This window comes from Protopterus annectens, chromosome 2.part0 (genome assembly GCF_019279795.1).
Source record: "Protopterus annectens isolate FY-2018-M chromosome 2.part0, PAN1.0, whole genome shotgun sequence".
NCBI lineage: Eukaryota > Metazoa > Chordata > Ceratodontiformes > Protopteridae > Protopterus > Protopterus annectens.
This window is the reverse complement of record NC_056728.1, coordinates 28,548,958-28,562,781: the sequence shown is the minus strand read 5'-3', so window position 1 is coordinate 28,562,781 and position 13,824 is coordinate 28,548,958. Positions and strand designations below refer to the sequence as shown.

General features: G+C 42.5%; 1 protein-coding gene across 1 annotated transcript in view; it reads right to left on the bottom strand.

Annotated features, from left to right (window-relative positions):
* The window catches only part of EFEMP2 (EGF containing fibulin extracellular matrix protein 2), a 725,363-nt gene that overhangs the window by 140,772 nt on the left and 570,767 nt on the right, over positions 1–13,824 (bottom strand). The window contains exon 9 of the mRNA XM_044060512.1: positions 1,997–2,123. Coding sequence (XP_043916447.1) covers positions 1,997–2,123 — 127 coding nt within the window. The remainder of the gene's footprint in view (positions 1–1,996; positions 2,124–13,824) is intronic.

Sequence of the window (13,824 nt, the reverse complement as noted above, 5' to 3'; positions counted from 1 at the left end):
AAGCGAAAGCTTACAATCTCGAACTGTCAGATCAGCGACTTTTTTCCTAGGGAAAAAAATCGCTGAGCCAAAACACATACACACAACACAGGCTCACCAAACAAACAGAAATCCACACACATACACCTAAAATTTGACACCTAATCCTACACTAAACTATGCACACACCACTAACTATCCACTTACCTTAACCCAAACCCTAACCCTAAGGTCCGTCACTATCGCACACTCACCTCACCCGCTCCCTAACCCTAACTCACCTAACCCATCCTAACACTCACATCCACACAATTGCACCCTTACTTGAATCCAACCCGTAACTTTCCACCACAGCACTGAAAATACCAAAGCAACAGAAACGGACAACCAAATTCTTTCCCTAGGAAAAAATTTGAGTTTCTGTTGCTTCGATATTTTTAACTTTCGCTAAAATAAGGTTGATCAATCAATGTTTAAGCATTTGCTGATCTAATATAGACCCAAAAAATCTTACTAATCACAAACATATCAACAAACTTAGCAGGAGACTCACTGTATTCCCACTATTTCTCTAAGCTCTGGAACACCATCCCTGCACAAGTAAAACTGACTGAAAAACTCTCATGCTTTAAACAACCGCTTAAATAATATCTTAACCAAAAGTGGTCGTGCTCATTGCCAGGTAGAGACTTTTATGAGGTTAGTACATGCTACTCTCCTATTCATCTCTACTCTTTCCTTTTAAGCTGAAATACTTCCCTATCTTTAATTGCTCGATATTGAGTACATTTTACACACACCGTCCATAACATTTTGTATTTTCTCTTTTTCCATTTCAGTGTATGTATCTCCACCCGTCTCAACATGTCCCCTACCCTAAAACTGCATGCATTTTGCATCATCCCTAATCTACAGTCGAGCATGCAATCCTTCCTTCAATACATATTTGCTAAGATAATCTCTCATCATTATCTCTGATAAGCACCTTCTACCACTGTCTTCTACAACTAGCATCTATCACTTCCATTACGTAATGTCCTTCTATATCTACCACCTGCCAGTTCTACCACATATTTTATAACTCTTTCCTCTTCTCTTCTTTAAAGTGTATACCTTTGGAACTGCCTAATATATCTGTATTTGTGGAACTCATACAATATTCTGAGTCTAAAATTACAAACATAGATAATGGATGTCATGCACTCAATACGTATCTTTAATAGGTAATTTACTTTAAAAACTACTTTCTGTATATTTTCACTGTTGTAAATACAACTTGCTGTATATATCCTAATGTACCAACTTTGTCAATGATGACATGTAAATGTAATTTTGCTGGAGCTTTTCTTCCAGGGACTGCACTGAAAATGGCACTGCCCAGTCAGTCTATCTGGGACAACAAAGACAAGTAAATAAATAAAACTAATAATAAATAGTCTATAAAGGCAATTAGAATATTTCTACCATACAAAGAGAAGTTCAGACAGTATTTGTAACTATCTGGAACTGACTTGACACAAATAACCTGACAGTCAACTCACTAAACTTCTGTAATGCCATTTGGCGCTCTCAGGCCAAATGTTTTAAGATAAACACACATGTTCTAATACTAAGAAGTTGTTTTGGGCTGGAATAGTGAATCTGCAAGTCTGCTTCTGTTCTGCCTACAGAATGGAGTTGCAGAGAACGTATCCTTGTACAAGAGGGCAACACAAGACATAACGGGATGTGTAATATACCTATGGAAAACCTCCTGATAGATGGGTCTGTCTCCATATCTCTCTGGTGTCATTTTGTTCTGCATTTAATGGACCACACATTGAACCTCACAAAACTGGCCAGGCTTCAGGAAGTCACTACAATGAACCTGGACTGATCTGAAAGAAAGTTAAAGTCTGCCGTGTACTACACTTAATAAAAACAATAACAGGAGCTGTTCAATTCATTTGATGAAAGTACAAATGAGACTAAGCAAAAATGTAACCAGCAATATAAATATGCCTGTAGACAGACTTACTTTTCAGAAACCTGGACATATGGCTCCTGGCATCTGTTTTTTTCCACACACTGGTACCCTCCATGAAGGTTGACACACTTCTGAGTCTCTGTGCATCTGTGGGCCTCTGTCTCACATTCGTTAATATCTAATTGAAGAGAAAGTTATTAGAATGTTTGCACTTGTCTCACACTCAAAAGTGATACTTCAATTTCCCTTCTTCAATGTAATTTGTCTTTCATTTGGTAAGAGCGACAAAGGCCAAAGCAAAAAATATGTAAGCTGTAAATAAAGTATATATCAAAGTCTAAGGCAAGAAATGTGGAAGTTGCATGGCAATGTATACTTCAGAGGCGGAATAAAGAATTGTATAAGTTATGTAGTAATTTGCTAGATAAAGGCTTAAGGAAAATGTGTAAGCTGTATAGTAATGTATATGAAAAAGGCTGAATAAAGGAAATGTGTAAGCTGTATAGTAATGTATACGACAATTAAAGGAAACATATGTAAGCTGCAGAAAATAGAAGTTATGTTCTTACCATAACGTTCCATGTTAGTTGTCTTCTTCTCGCCTTCTTTCTTGCTGGATGGGTTCGGAGCCGACCTCGGCTCCGACTCGGCCACTTCTAAAAGCTCGAGAGTTGGTTCCACCGGCTCGAGGCTCCCCTTATATCCCACAATGCTAGGCGGTATTACCTCAGATCTCGTTTGTAAGCTAGGCCCAGCCAATAATAAATCCAGAACTTCTGGAAAAGGAAACACCACCTCTATAAAAGGAGAGGAAGAAGGTGACCTGAAACCTGATGAAGGGATATATGCAAAGTATAGCATATACAAATACAATAGAGGTGGAAGAAAGAGAGGTCACAATCAAACTCCTCTAGGTCTGTCCAGGCTAGGGGGAAGGAGGGTGGGACGCAAGAAAGAAGGCGAGAAGAAGACAACTAACATGGAACGTTATGGTAAGAACATAACTTCTATATGTTAAGTTGTCTATCTCGCCTTCATTCTTGCTGGATGGGACCGCGTCCCTAGCACCTTGTCCCGGGAGGCCTATCGGAACAGACTCTTGAGAACAGTGGAACCAAAATTAGCTCTATGTCTAGAAGCTAGATCCAACTTATAATGAGAAATAAAAGTGTGAGGAGTAGCCCATGTAGCTGCTGCACAAATGGTATCAATAGGCAGCCTGTCTTGGAAAGCTATAGAAGTAGCCAAAGCTCTAGTCGAATGGGCCTTTGGTTTGTTAGGCAACTTTTGGTGTCTAATTTCATACACAAAGGATATCAGGGATGTTAGCCATCTGGAAAGTGATACCTTCGAAACTGAAAGGCCCTTTCTGCCTTCTGCATAAGAGACAAACAACTGGTCAGTTTTTCTGATCTGTTTGGTCCTATCCAAATAATACCTTAATTGACGATGGACATCTAGCCAATGCAATTTTTGTTCAGACCTATTAGAAAAATTAGGAAAAAACACAGGGAGGTCAATGTTTTGATTTAGATTTGCCGCAGAGGCTACTTTAGGTAAAAAGGATGGATTGGTCCGTAAGGATACCCTATCCTTATGAAACAAAAGATACGGTGGTCGACTGCTGAGTGCATGAAGCTCTGAGACCCTTCTAGCTGAAGTAATGGCTACCAGAAAGAGAGTCTTCCAGGATAGCAATTTCATTGAACAGGAAGCTGCAGGTTCAAAAGGGGGAAGAATTAAAGATGTGAGAACTAAATTAAGGTCCCAAGAGGGAGGAGGATTTCTTATAGGAGGTCTAAGAAGAAAAACTCCCTTCAAGAAAGCTTTGCAAAGCTTGTGAGACATGATGGCAGAATCTGAGATGCCCACATGAAAGTTAGATATAGCTGCCAATTGAACTTTAAGAGTAGAAGGAGATGAACCTGCATGGAAAAGTTCAGCTAGAAAATCAAGGACTATTTGGATGGGAGAAGTGAAAGGATCTATGTCCCTTCCTTGAGCCCAATAGGCGAAACGTTTCCACTTACTAAGATAAATCTTCCGAGTGGAAGATTTATGGGAAGCTATCAAAATATCTCGAACAGAGTGAGATATTTGAGGAAGCCTGGCTAAGGTTGGAACTGGAGGAACCAAGCAGTGAGGTTCAGAGAGGGGAGGGAGCGATGTAACTGACCCGACTGATGGATCAAAAGATCTGGAACTAGGTCCAGATGCCAGGGTTGCTCCAACAGAAATTGATGTAGAAAGGGGAACCAAACCTGTCGAGGCCAGTAAGGAGCAATGAGGATCAATGAGGCCTTCTGAGCGATAGCTTTCTGTATCACTTGAGAGATTAGTGGAAAGGGAGGAAATGCATAGAGAAGTCCCCGGGGCCAAACTTGGACTAGAGCGTCTCTGCTGGGCTGGCCTGATAAGGGGAAGAGGGTGAAATAATCTTTGCACTTGCTGTTTTGGGGAGTAGCAAAAAGGTCGCAGCAAGGCTGACCCCACTTGAGAAATATTCTCTCCAATATAGAATCTTTCAGAGACCACTCGTGAGGCATGAGGATAGCTCTGCTCAACTTGTCCGCGATAAGATTGGACTTCCCGGGGATGTGCGTTGCTATCAGAAACCGCTGAGAAGAAATCGCCCATTGCCACAGTCTGAGTGCTTCTCGACATAGGGGGTAGGACCTGGTTCCGCCTTGTTTGTTGATATACCACACTACAGACATGTTGTCCATCTGAATTGCTATCGTTCCCAAGGGAAGAGAGTCTTGAAGGGCTTGCAACGCTAGAAGCACTGCTCTCATCTCTAGAACATTTATATGCAAGTGGCGTTCGACTGGTTGCCAAATGCCCTGGACTGTTCTGCCCTGATAATGCCCCCCCCCACCCGATCAGGGAGGCGTCCGTTGTCAGAGTAGCAACCGGAGGGGGAAGGACAAACGGTCTTCCTATGAAGAGCTGGGGGGAAGAAATCCACCAAAGAAGATGATTCTTGCATGCTTGCGTAATCACAATGGTGTGGGACATCGGAAGATGTTGGTATGACCATTGTGTGAACAGCATCCATTGAAGGATTCTCATGTGAAATCTGGCTAATAGAAGTAGAGGGATAGCAGCCGCCATAATCCCTAGTACTTTTAGAACTAATCTGACTTTGACTCTGTTGCTGTGGAAGAGAAGGGAGACCAGTTTGTGTATGTCTGCTATTCTTTGGTTTGTGAGCCTCGCAGACATGTTGACTGTGTCTAGATTTGCGCCTATGAAGGTAATAGCATGACAAGGCGACAAAACAGACTTTTCGCAATTTATTGAGATACCTAACTTTTGAAAAATGCGAAAGGTGTAGTCTCTGGCAAGTAGAAGAAGATGCTTGGTAGGAGCTGTGAGGAGCCAGTCGTCTAAGTAAGGAAACACCTGGAATCCTTGACGTCTCAGGTGAGAAGCTACCACTGCCATGCATTTGGTAAACACCCGGGGGGCAGTGGTGAGTCCTAAGGGCAGGGCTCTGAATTGAAAGTGACTGGTTCCCAGCCTGAAGCGGAGGAATCTCCTGAAGCGTCTGTTCATTTTTATATGATAGTACGCATCCTGGAGGTCTATAGAGCACATCCAGTTTTCCTTTCCCAATAGGGGTAGGATGGATTGTAGCATGACCATCCGAAATCTTGTTTTCTTGACAGACTTGTTCAAGATACTGAGATCCAAAATGGGTCTCCAGTCCCCTGTTTTCTTTGGAACCAAAAAGAACTTGGAGTAGATTCCGGATCCTTGCTGGTCTGCTGGCACTGGCTGAATGTCTCTTTTTGCAAGCAACTTTGATATTTCCAATGCTGCTTGATCCCTTTGAGCGGGTGGAACATCTGGAAGGGATTTTTTTGATTGATTTGGAATGCGAAAGAACGGAATGGAATAGCCTTTGGAAATGATGGACTGTACCCACTTGTCTTGAGTTAGGGATCGCCAGGCTTCTGGGTACAGTGATAATCTTCCCCCGACTGCCTCCGAAGGTGGACAGTCGGGCAACACCTCAGGGATGCTGGAAGGGCTTATCGGAAAAGGTGTCTCGATTGCCCTGGTTCTGCGGACCCCCCCTGCCCCTAGGGCGACATCTACCATTATTGTTCCCCCCTCTGCCTCTGGAGGGGAACCGACTCTGTGCGTCAGGCAAAGTCCCTTGAGATTGTTTGCGGAACCACATCTTTCCACTTTTCTGGCCTTTGGGGTAAGGTCTAGAAGGAGTAGAAAAACGGACTCCGACGGCAGAAAGAGTTTTGCCATCTGTCTCGCACCTTTTCAAGGTTTCTTTCACTTGAGGACCAAAAAGAGATGATCCATCAAACGGGGAATTAGTGAAAGACGTTTTAAAGGGGTCCGCAAAATTGCATAGCCGCATCCAGGCATGTCGGCGTAAGGCCACACCTGTCCCTGCAGCCCTGCTCGCTCCATCAGCCGCATATGAAAGGAGGCGCATGGAGGAGTTAGCTATAGAGTTTAGGGTAGCCAGCTGAGCGTTCATCTTGTCCTGAAAACCTGCAGCTGTAGGGTCCTTCAACATCTCACTCGCTTCCTTGATCAAGTCTCTTTGAAGACGAGTGAAATGGCAGAGGTAGTTCAGCGAACACATAGCAAAGGTCGCTGACGAAAACATCCGCTTCCCGTATCTGTCCATAGACTTAGATTCCTTGTTAGGAGGATGGACAGGCACCGAAGGATCAGCTAGCTCCTTCTTAGTGGCAGCAGCTACCACCATAGCATCCACAGAAACTCCCTTAGTCAGAAATTGCTTATCTGCTGGTGCTGTGATAAACTTTGAAGGTCTCCTGGGGGTAGGGTCCACTGAGTCAGGATCCATCCAAGCCTTTTTTGCTACCACCTGCATGAGGGGGTCAAGGGGGGGGGGGCACCCAGGAGGTGGAAGGGCGAGAGCCAAACGCCTCAAGATACACAGATTCATCCTCCGAAGGGTTAAGGGCTGGCCAATTTCCCCTCTGTTTCAGGATCTCTAGAATGTCTGCAAAGGAGACATCTTCAGAAGGGGAATGGGGGGAACCCTCGGAATCCTCTAAATCTGTGTCAGAGGTGACAGACTCAGGTGAGTCTATGTGCTTCCTCTTACACTTTCTCTTCCTAGGGGGCTCCCCTGCCAATTCAGGAGAGGCCTCGGAAGAGGATGAGATCCCCACAGGGGATTCTTGAGGGGCTGGCTCTCTGCGGTCTGGGATGAGGGAGTGAGTAGACATAACCTGAGGCACCGAAGAGGGAGGGGTGGACGGAGCCGACTGTGGAGTTGAACCAGGTTCCAACACACTCCGCATGACCTCGAACGCACCTCTATCAGGCAGAGCCAGAGGTCCCCGCTCCAAAAAGCTGAAAACCTCCCTCAGCACCGACAGCGATGGCTCCGAGGCCGATGTCGGAGCCGAACTCACCAGCGCCGAAGCACCGAGAGGGAGAGCGGGGTCGGACAAGGGTCCGATGCCACTCACCCTCGAGCCGACGAGGGAAGTCCGGCGCCGAGATTCTTCCAAGGAAGAAATCGGAGCCGACGACGGAGCCGAAGACAATTGTATCGGCTCCGACGGTATCACAGACTCGGGTCCGAAACGCCCCGGCTTCGAGCTCAAAGGAGTCGGAGGAGGAATATTCTGAGAAATAGGGTTGAGCATCGACTGATGAGTCGGGCTCTGAAGCATCTGGGCCAGTGCCTCGGACTTAAGAAGTCGACTCACTACCCTCTGAAGGTCATGGTCCGAAAGCCTCGAAGACCTAGAGGAGTGCGATCTATGGCTCCGTTCAGACAGCAGGGGAGAAGCTGGAGACGAATGAACGGAGCCAAGGGACGGTGACCTTGACCTCTTCCTAGATGTCGGCTCCGAAAGCTTGATCGGAGCCGATGTAACAATTTCCAAAACCACGGCTCCGGCCGGAGCCGAGGGAACCACTGAAGTGGAAGATAGAGTCTCATCGGCTCCAGCCGGAGCCAATGCAAGAGTAGACTTAGAAGTCTTAGGTGCCGACTCAGTACCTGGAGCCGAAGACCTAGAAGCCTTAGAGGGTTTGCCCGAAGATGCAGTCGGGGGACCCTCAGGCTTTAACAAGCCCCGTAATATAAGCTTGTTTTTCCTTTCCTGCAGGACTCTAGGGCTGAAGCTATGGCATACAGCACAAGAGTCCTGCAGGTGTAAAGGTCCCAGGCAGTACACACAAGAAGTGTGACCGTCTGTCAGAGACATTTTCTGACAGCATGAGTCACACTTCTTGAAGCCTGAGACCTTTGAATCCTTGGACATAACAAGGAACAAGTGTAACCACTCACAAACACAAACACACCGATTACACTATACACTAATAACAAAAAAGTTAAACTAAATAAATTAGCTATTTAGTATAATAAAGATCCTACACAAACACACACACTCCAAGGGAATGGGAGGGCCCGAAGGCCTAAGGGAAGAACATATAAGTTCTTGAGGTAAAAAAGGGTTAAGAACTAGAGAAAGGGATAACAAAACCTTTAAGGTAAGGGGATACTGAATGGAAGACTAATTTAAAGGGTTTTAATAAACTTATTTAAACTATTTCCTACACTGACCTGAAGCCGGTGAAGCAACACGTCTCGATAGCTGTAGCGGCAAATGAGATCTGAGGTAATACCGCCTAGCATTGTGGGATATAAGGGGAGCCTCGAGCCGGTGGAACCAACTCTCGAGCTTTTAGAAGTGGCCGTCGGAGCCGAGGTCGGCTCCGAACCCATCCAGCAAGAATGAAGGCGAGATAGACAACTTAACATTGTACACTTCAAAGGCTGAATAAGGAAACGTGTAAGCCGTATAGCAATGTATTCAACAAAGGTTGAAGGAAAAATGTGTAAGCTGTAGGGATCTATACTTCAAAGGCTGAAGGAAGAGATGTGTAAGCTGTAGATGAATCCATACGTCAAAGATGGGAGGAAGAATTCTGTAAGATGTGCAATAACATATATGTCAAAGGCTGATGAAAAAAGACGTGCAAACTGCATGGTTATGTATATGTCAAATGCTAAAGGAAGAAATGTGTAAGCTGTGCAGTACTGTACAGAACAATAGATTTTGATAAAGACCACAATGTCCACTTAAATTTGTACACATCAGACAAACTGCAGCTTCTACAACACTAGTCATTCCTTTCTTTCCCTTATTCTTAGTAAGAGCTGCTTTATGCTTGTCCCATGTATTCTAAATTCTATAACTGGTAATGACTCCACAATCTTGTCAGGAAGGTTGTCCCAGTCATTCACTGTCCTTTCTATAAAGTAATGCATATGCCTGACATGTCCCCCCTGAGTAGGTCCTTACTGTAACAGGCATTTGTCTGGTGGTAGTAGTATAGAATGCCGCTGGTTTGGTCTGTTTTTTTTTTTTATCTGAAACCAGCCCATGCTGAAGAAAATTTTTTTTTAATTTATTTTTATTTATTTATTGTGGGAAGGGGGAACTGTGTCTGAGTACTTCTTTTTGGGACATTAATTTAGCTTCTCAATAGCCTGGCTTGAGGCAGAATCATTTTCTGTACGTATCCCTTTTATTAAGTATGACAGCTGCTATATTACAGTTGATAAAGGAGCTTGGCAGTTTATTTTGCAGCAGCTGTCCCTTATAGATGGACAGACCTATAGCTTTAAGATAATTATATTGTTATTACAGAAATGCCTGGAATCCATGGTCATTTAGACCTCAGAGGACTGACTGAAACTTGACAATTTAAAGAAGAAAAGGGATAGTTGTGTTTGCAGCACTTTGTCCTTCTGCTTTTCCTGTCTGTCATTGTAATGTATATAGTGGTAACAGGTTGGAGCTGATAATTATGGTGCAACACTACACTGTGATTTGTGGCAACTGTCAAGCATTTATTAACCAAGTATCAGCCATGACTAAACCATTTGGTTTCATCTGTCTGATCTCACCCATACTACTATACTGGAAATTTCTGACTGGATTACTGCAATGGCTGAATAGCTTTTATCAAGGACTTAAAGATACATAACTCAGGCTGCTCTCAGAACTTCAAAGTCAGGTTCCTCACAGGGACATTGTCTCTGCAATTCTGCAGGGCCTGCACTGCTTACTGGTCATTTGTCAGATCTTGTAAAACAGCTTCATACTTATGTATAAAGGACAATATGATTTAGGTCCTACCCTAAGGGGCTTCCCATCTTTCAAACATAAGTCTAAGCACTCCAATCATAGTGAAGGGCTGGTGCTGGTTCCCAGGGTATATTTAGGAACACCTGAATGTCTTTCTTTCATCCTTCAGGCTCTGATCCTGTGAAATTCATTGTCTTCCCAGCTTTGGCTGAGCCGCTTTGTAGACTATTTATAGACATCCATAATGACCTCAACTTTAATAAAACCTTTAATTCTGTGATGCTATAAGAAACATTTCCCTGTATCTTGATGGTAATCAATTCTGTATTATTCTAATATATCTTAATGATATTAATGTCATATATTGTCTTAATTTTTTATGATTAGTGTGATATGCCTAGATGATAAACACATAAAATTAAATTGGACTGATTTAACTGATAATATACTGCTTATTCTTTTAAAGGAATGTATTTGGTTTCTCCAGAATAGCTCTCCTTAGTGAATTAATATTGCCTTTAACCCCATGCTCGGGCTCTGCCAGTATTCATACATTTTACAATGTTTCCTTTGGTAGTTACTCTGAGATATTTCCCTCCAAATTAAGTCAAACTGACAGGTCACTTATCTTTGGCCTCTGTCTTACTGTCACTCATGTGAAAAGCAGTCAGACCTGCCCTCATCTGGTCTTCCTACAATTATTTGTTATTGCTGTTAGAGGTGTTACAAATTCTTCCCTACGTTTTTTAAAGATTTCAAAGATTAATCCTGTCAGGCCTCAGTGCCTTATGCACTTCTAGCTGCTGGAGTTCTTTAAAGACCCTTTCTTTTGTTAAAGAACTGGGATTAGCTCCCTGGTCATGGCATCTACAATTGGCTGGATCAAGTGAATCTCTTTTCTTTACATTAACAAATACTGAGATCTGCTTTTAATCATCCTTTTATGCTTTTACAATATAATTTTTTAGTTTCATTGCAACTTTAGCTTTCTCCTTCTGTGTTTCTGTATGCTTCCTAAATGTGTGTATTTTCCACAACAAACCAGAGTCTTTTTTCTCTATACAACTGTATTTTTGATGAATCCCCATTGTTTTTCCACCCCACAACTGTCATGTCCTTTGTCAGAGTACTGAAACATGCTACCATTTTTACACTATGCCTCCACCAGCACTCCCAGTTTTGACTGGCTTGTGTCTACAACCAAGTTAGTAGTGAACTCCATTGTCTTGTGATAACTTGCTCCCCAACAGCTACCCATTTCAACAGCTTCTTACTGTTTCAGAACTCTAAGTAGATTCAATTACAAGATGTCAGAGTTCGGCTCCTTGTAGGAATGTGTCAAGCAAGATAACGTGGTTTGCTGTGGTTTCATTAAAGGTGCTGCATTTAACATACAGAGTAATACAAATCTCATCAACAGCACTCTCCTCCTTTCTGCATTCCTAAGGATACCACATTCCATTTTATCGTTTTCTGCCTCATTAGGTTGGGTCTGTATACAACTCCTTTTAGCACTGCGGTTCAATTTACATTCTTCAATGTTAAAACAGCACATGCTGTTTTTCTTGTTTATTAATTTGTCGTGCTGATTTGATTTATTTTCTTATACAGAGAACTGCACTTTTTAGTGCTCTGCCCGTATTAAGGACTACATATCCTGGAATGTTTATATCCCTACATTGGATCTCTATATATTGTACAAGAACAAAACATTTGTCTTTCATTATAACTGTTGTTTCAGGTGTCTTTTTTCTCTAGACTGTGATCACTGTCACTAATTACTTGCCCTTTTCCTTCTACATTACCCCCTTTTTACTTCAGTTATGCAGGTTGTATCCCTGTTTGTTGCACTGTTTGTTTTTCTGCAGCTCACTCTTCATTTTCTGATTGACTTTTCACTCTTGAAATTAACTTTCCTAATTACTCTGATGTTTTGAGGTGAAAGGCCAGGATTTCTCTGATGTTTCTCTGTGCCTCTCCACTTTAATAATTTAAATACTTAGTAAGAAAAGATTTAAAACTATCCTTGAAGACTTTGGTTTCCTTCTCAGATAGACACAGACCACTGACCAGCACATATACTTGTATAGACATTGACCACTGACCAGCACATATACTTGCATTGATTCAAATGGCATCATAGTCACTAGTTAAGCCAAGTTAAAAGCTCTGTGCCAGTTGTACATCTAAAGCAATAATCACCTTCAGACTTTGGATATGAACAATAAGGCCCATGTTTTATTTCACTTTGCATTTTATTTCTCTTTTAAACTAAGTACGCATAAGCAGTGCATGAGAGCTCTGCGTTGTCTGCCACTGATATTATGGCACTGAATGACTGTGCAGCCTTTGTGTTACTGTTGTACTTCTATGTCTAAAGGTATATGTTACATGAAAATATACAAAAAAGGTAAAAGCAAAGACTGTGGTCCAAACATGGATATATTTGAAAAATGTTAATCTGTGTTTTTGTCAAAGCTAAATGGCTAATGGCAGCAAATTCAGCTGTATTACACTGTGTAATTTACACAGTAACTGAAACTGATACTTCTGTAATGGTAACTGCAGTTTATCACTGCAAAACTTTTTCCACTTAAGCAATCAAATAGCTCTATATAACAACTGTTGTTAGAACAGGCATATAATATTTGTGTGTTTAGGATTTCTCCATCAGTTGATGAAGTGACTGCTTAATAATGATTTTATTGTGTATTATAGAATAGGGCAGAAGACACACACACACACACACACACACACACACACACACACACACACACACACACACACACACACACACACACACCTATATATTCATGTAAATACTATGCATCTGGTGTGTGTGTGTGTGTGAGTGTGTGTGTGTGTGTGTGTGTGTGTGTGTGTGTGTGTGTGTGTGTGTGTGTGTGTGTGTGTGTGTATAAAATTAATGATCAAATGTAATTCTGTTAGAATGTATACTGTTGTGAGTCTACTCATCAAGCAGAATTTGAACAGAATCAGTGGGAGACGGGTGTTTTTGCGAGATCACTGAATACCAGCAATACAAGATTTTTTTCTCCCTTAACCAGTATTGTGTGATCTCAGAATTTAAGTTAGAGGGGGTATGGGGGAACACAGTCACACATGGGTATAAAATCAGACATATGTGTGAGATCTTTACACTATCTCCAAGCCAGCAGGGGGCCTAATGAGAACTGAGGAAGGAGACTGGTCAGCCAGATGGGTCTTGAAGGGGTAAGCAAGTTTCCTTCTAGAACAGCTGCAATATCCTGGAGGAATGTGCATGTGTCTGTGTGTGTAAGGCATAGTATCTGCACCAAAAGTGAGAAAAAAATGGAAGGTGCTTAAGGTGAGAGGGAAGAAGTACTGCAACAGTGATCAGTACGACATCTACTGTTATGTTAAGTTTTTACAGGAGGGTAGTATGTCCTGACTGAGTCACTATTGCAGTATTCATAACAGATGGGTGATTCCCAGTGCTGTAGAGAGAGAAGGGTGATAGGCTTAAAAAAGAAGACAAAGAGTCCAGAAAGCCAGACAGAATGGTTCTGGCAAAACAAGTGTCTAGTTTATAGGGTTTTGGGAATGTGTGGATAGATGACCAGGTAGCTGTATCTAAAATGGGCTTGGTATCCACCCCCTTGTATAATGTACCTGATGAAGCCACTGCTCAAGTGGAATGTCCTTTTGGCTAGGTGGGTAAAGTCTTTTTATAGTGGTAGCAGCAGCAGGAAATAGCCTTAGAGATCCAAGAAGCGATACTTT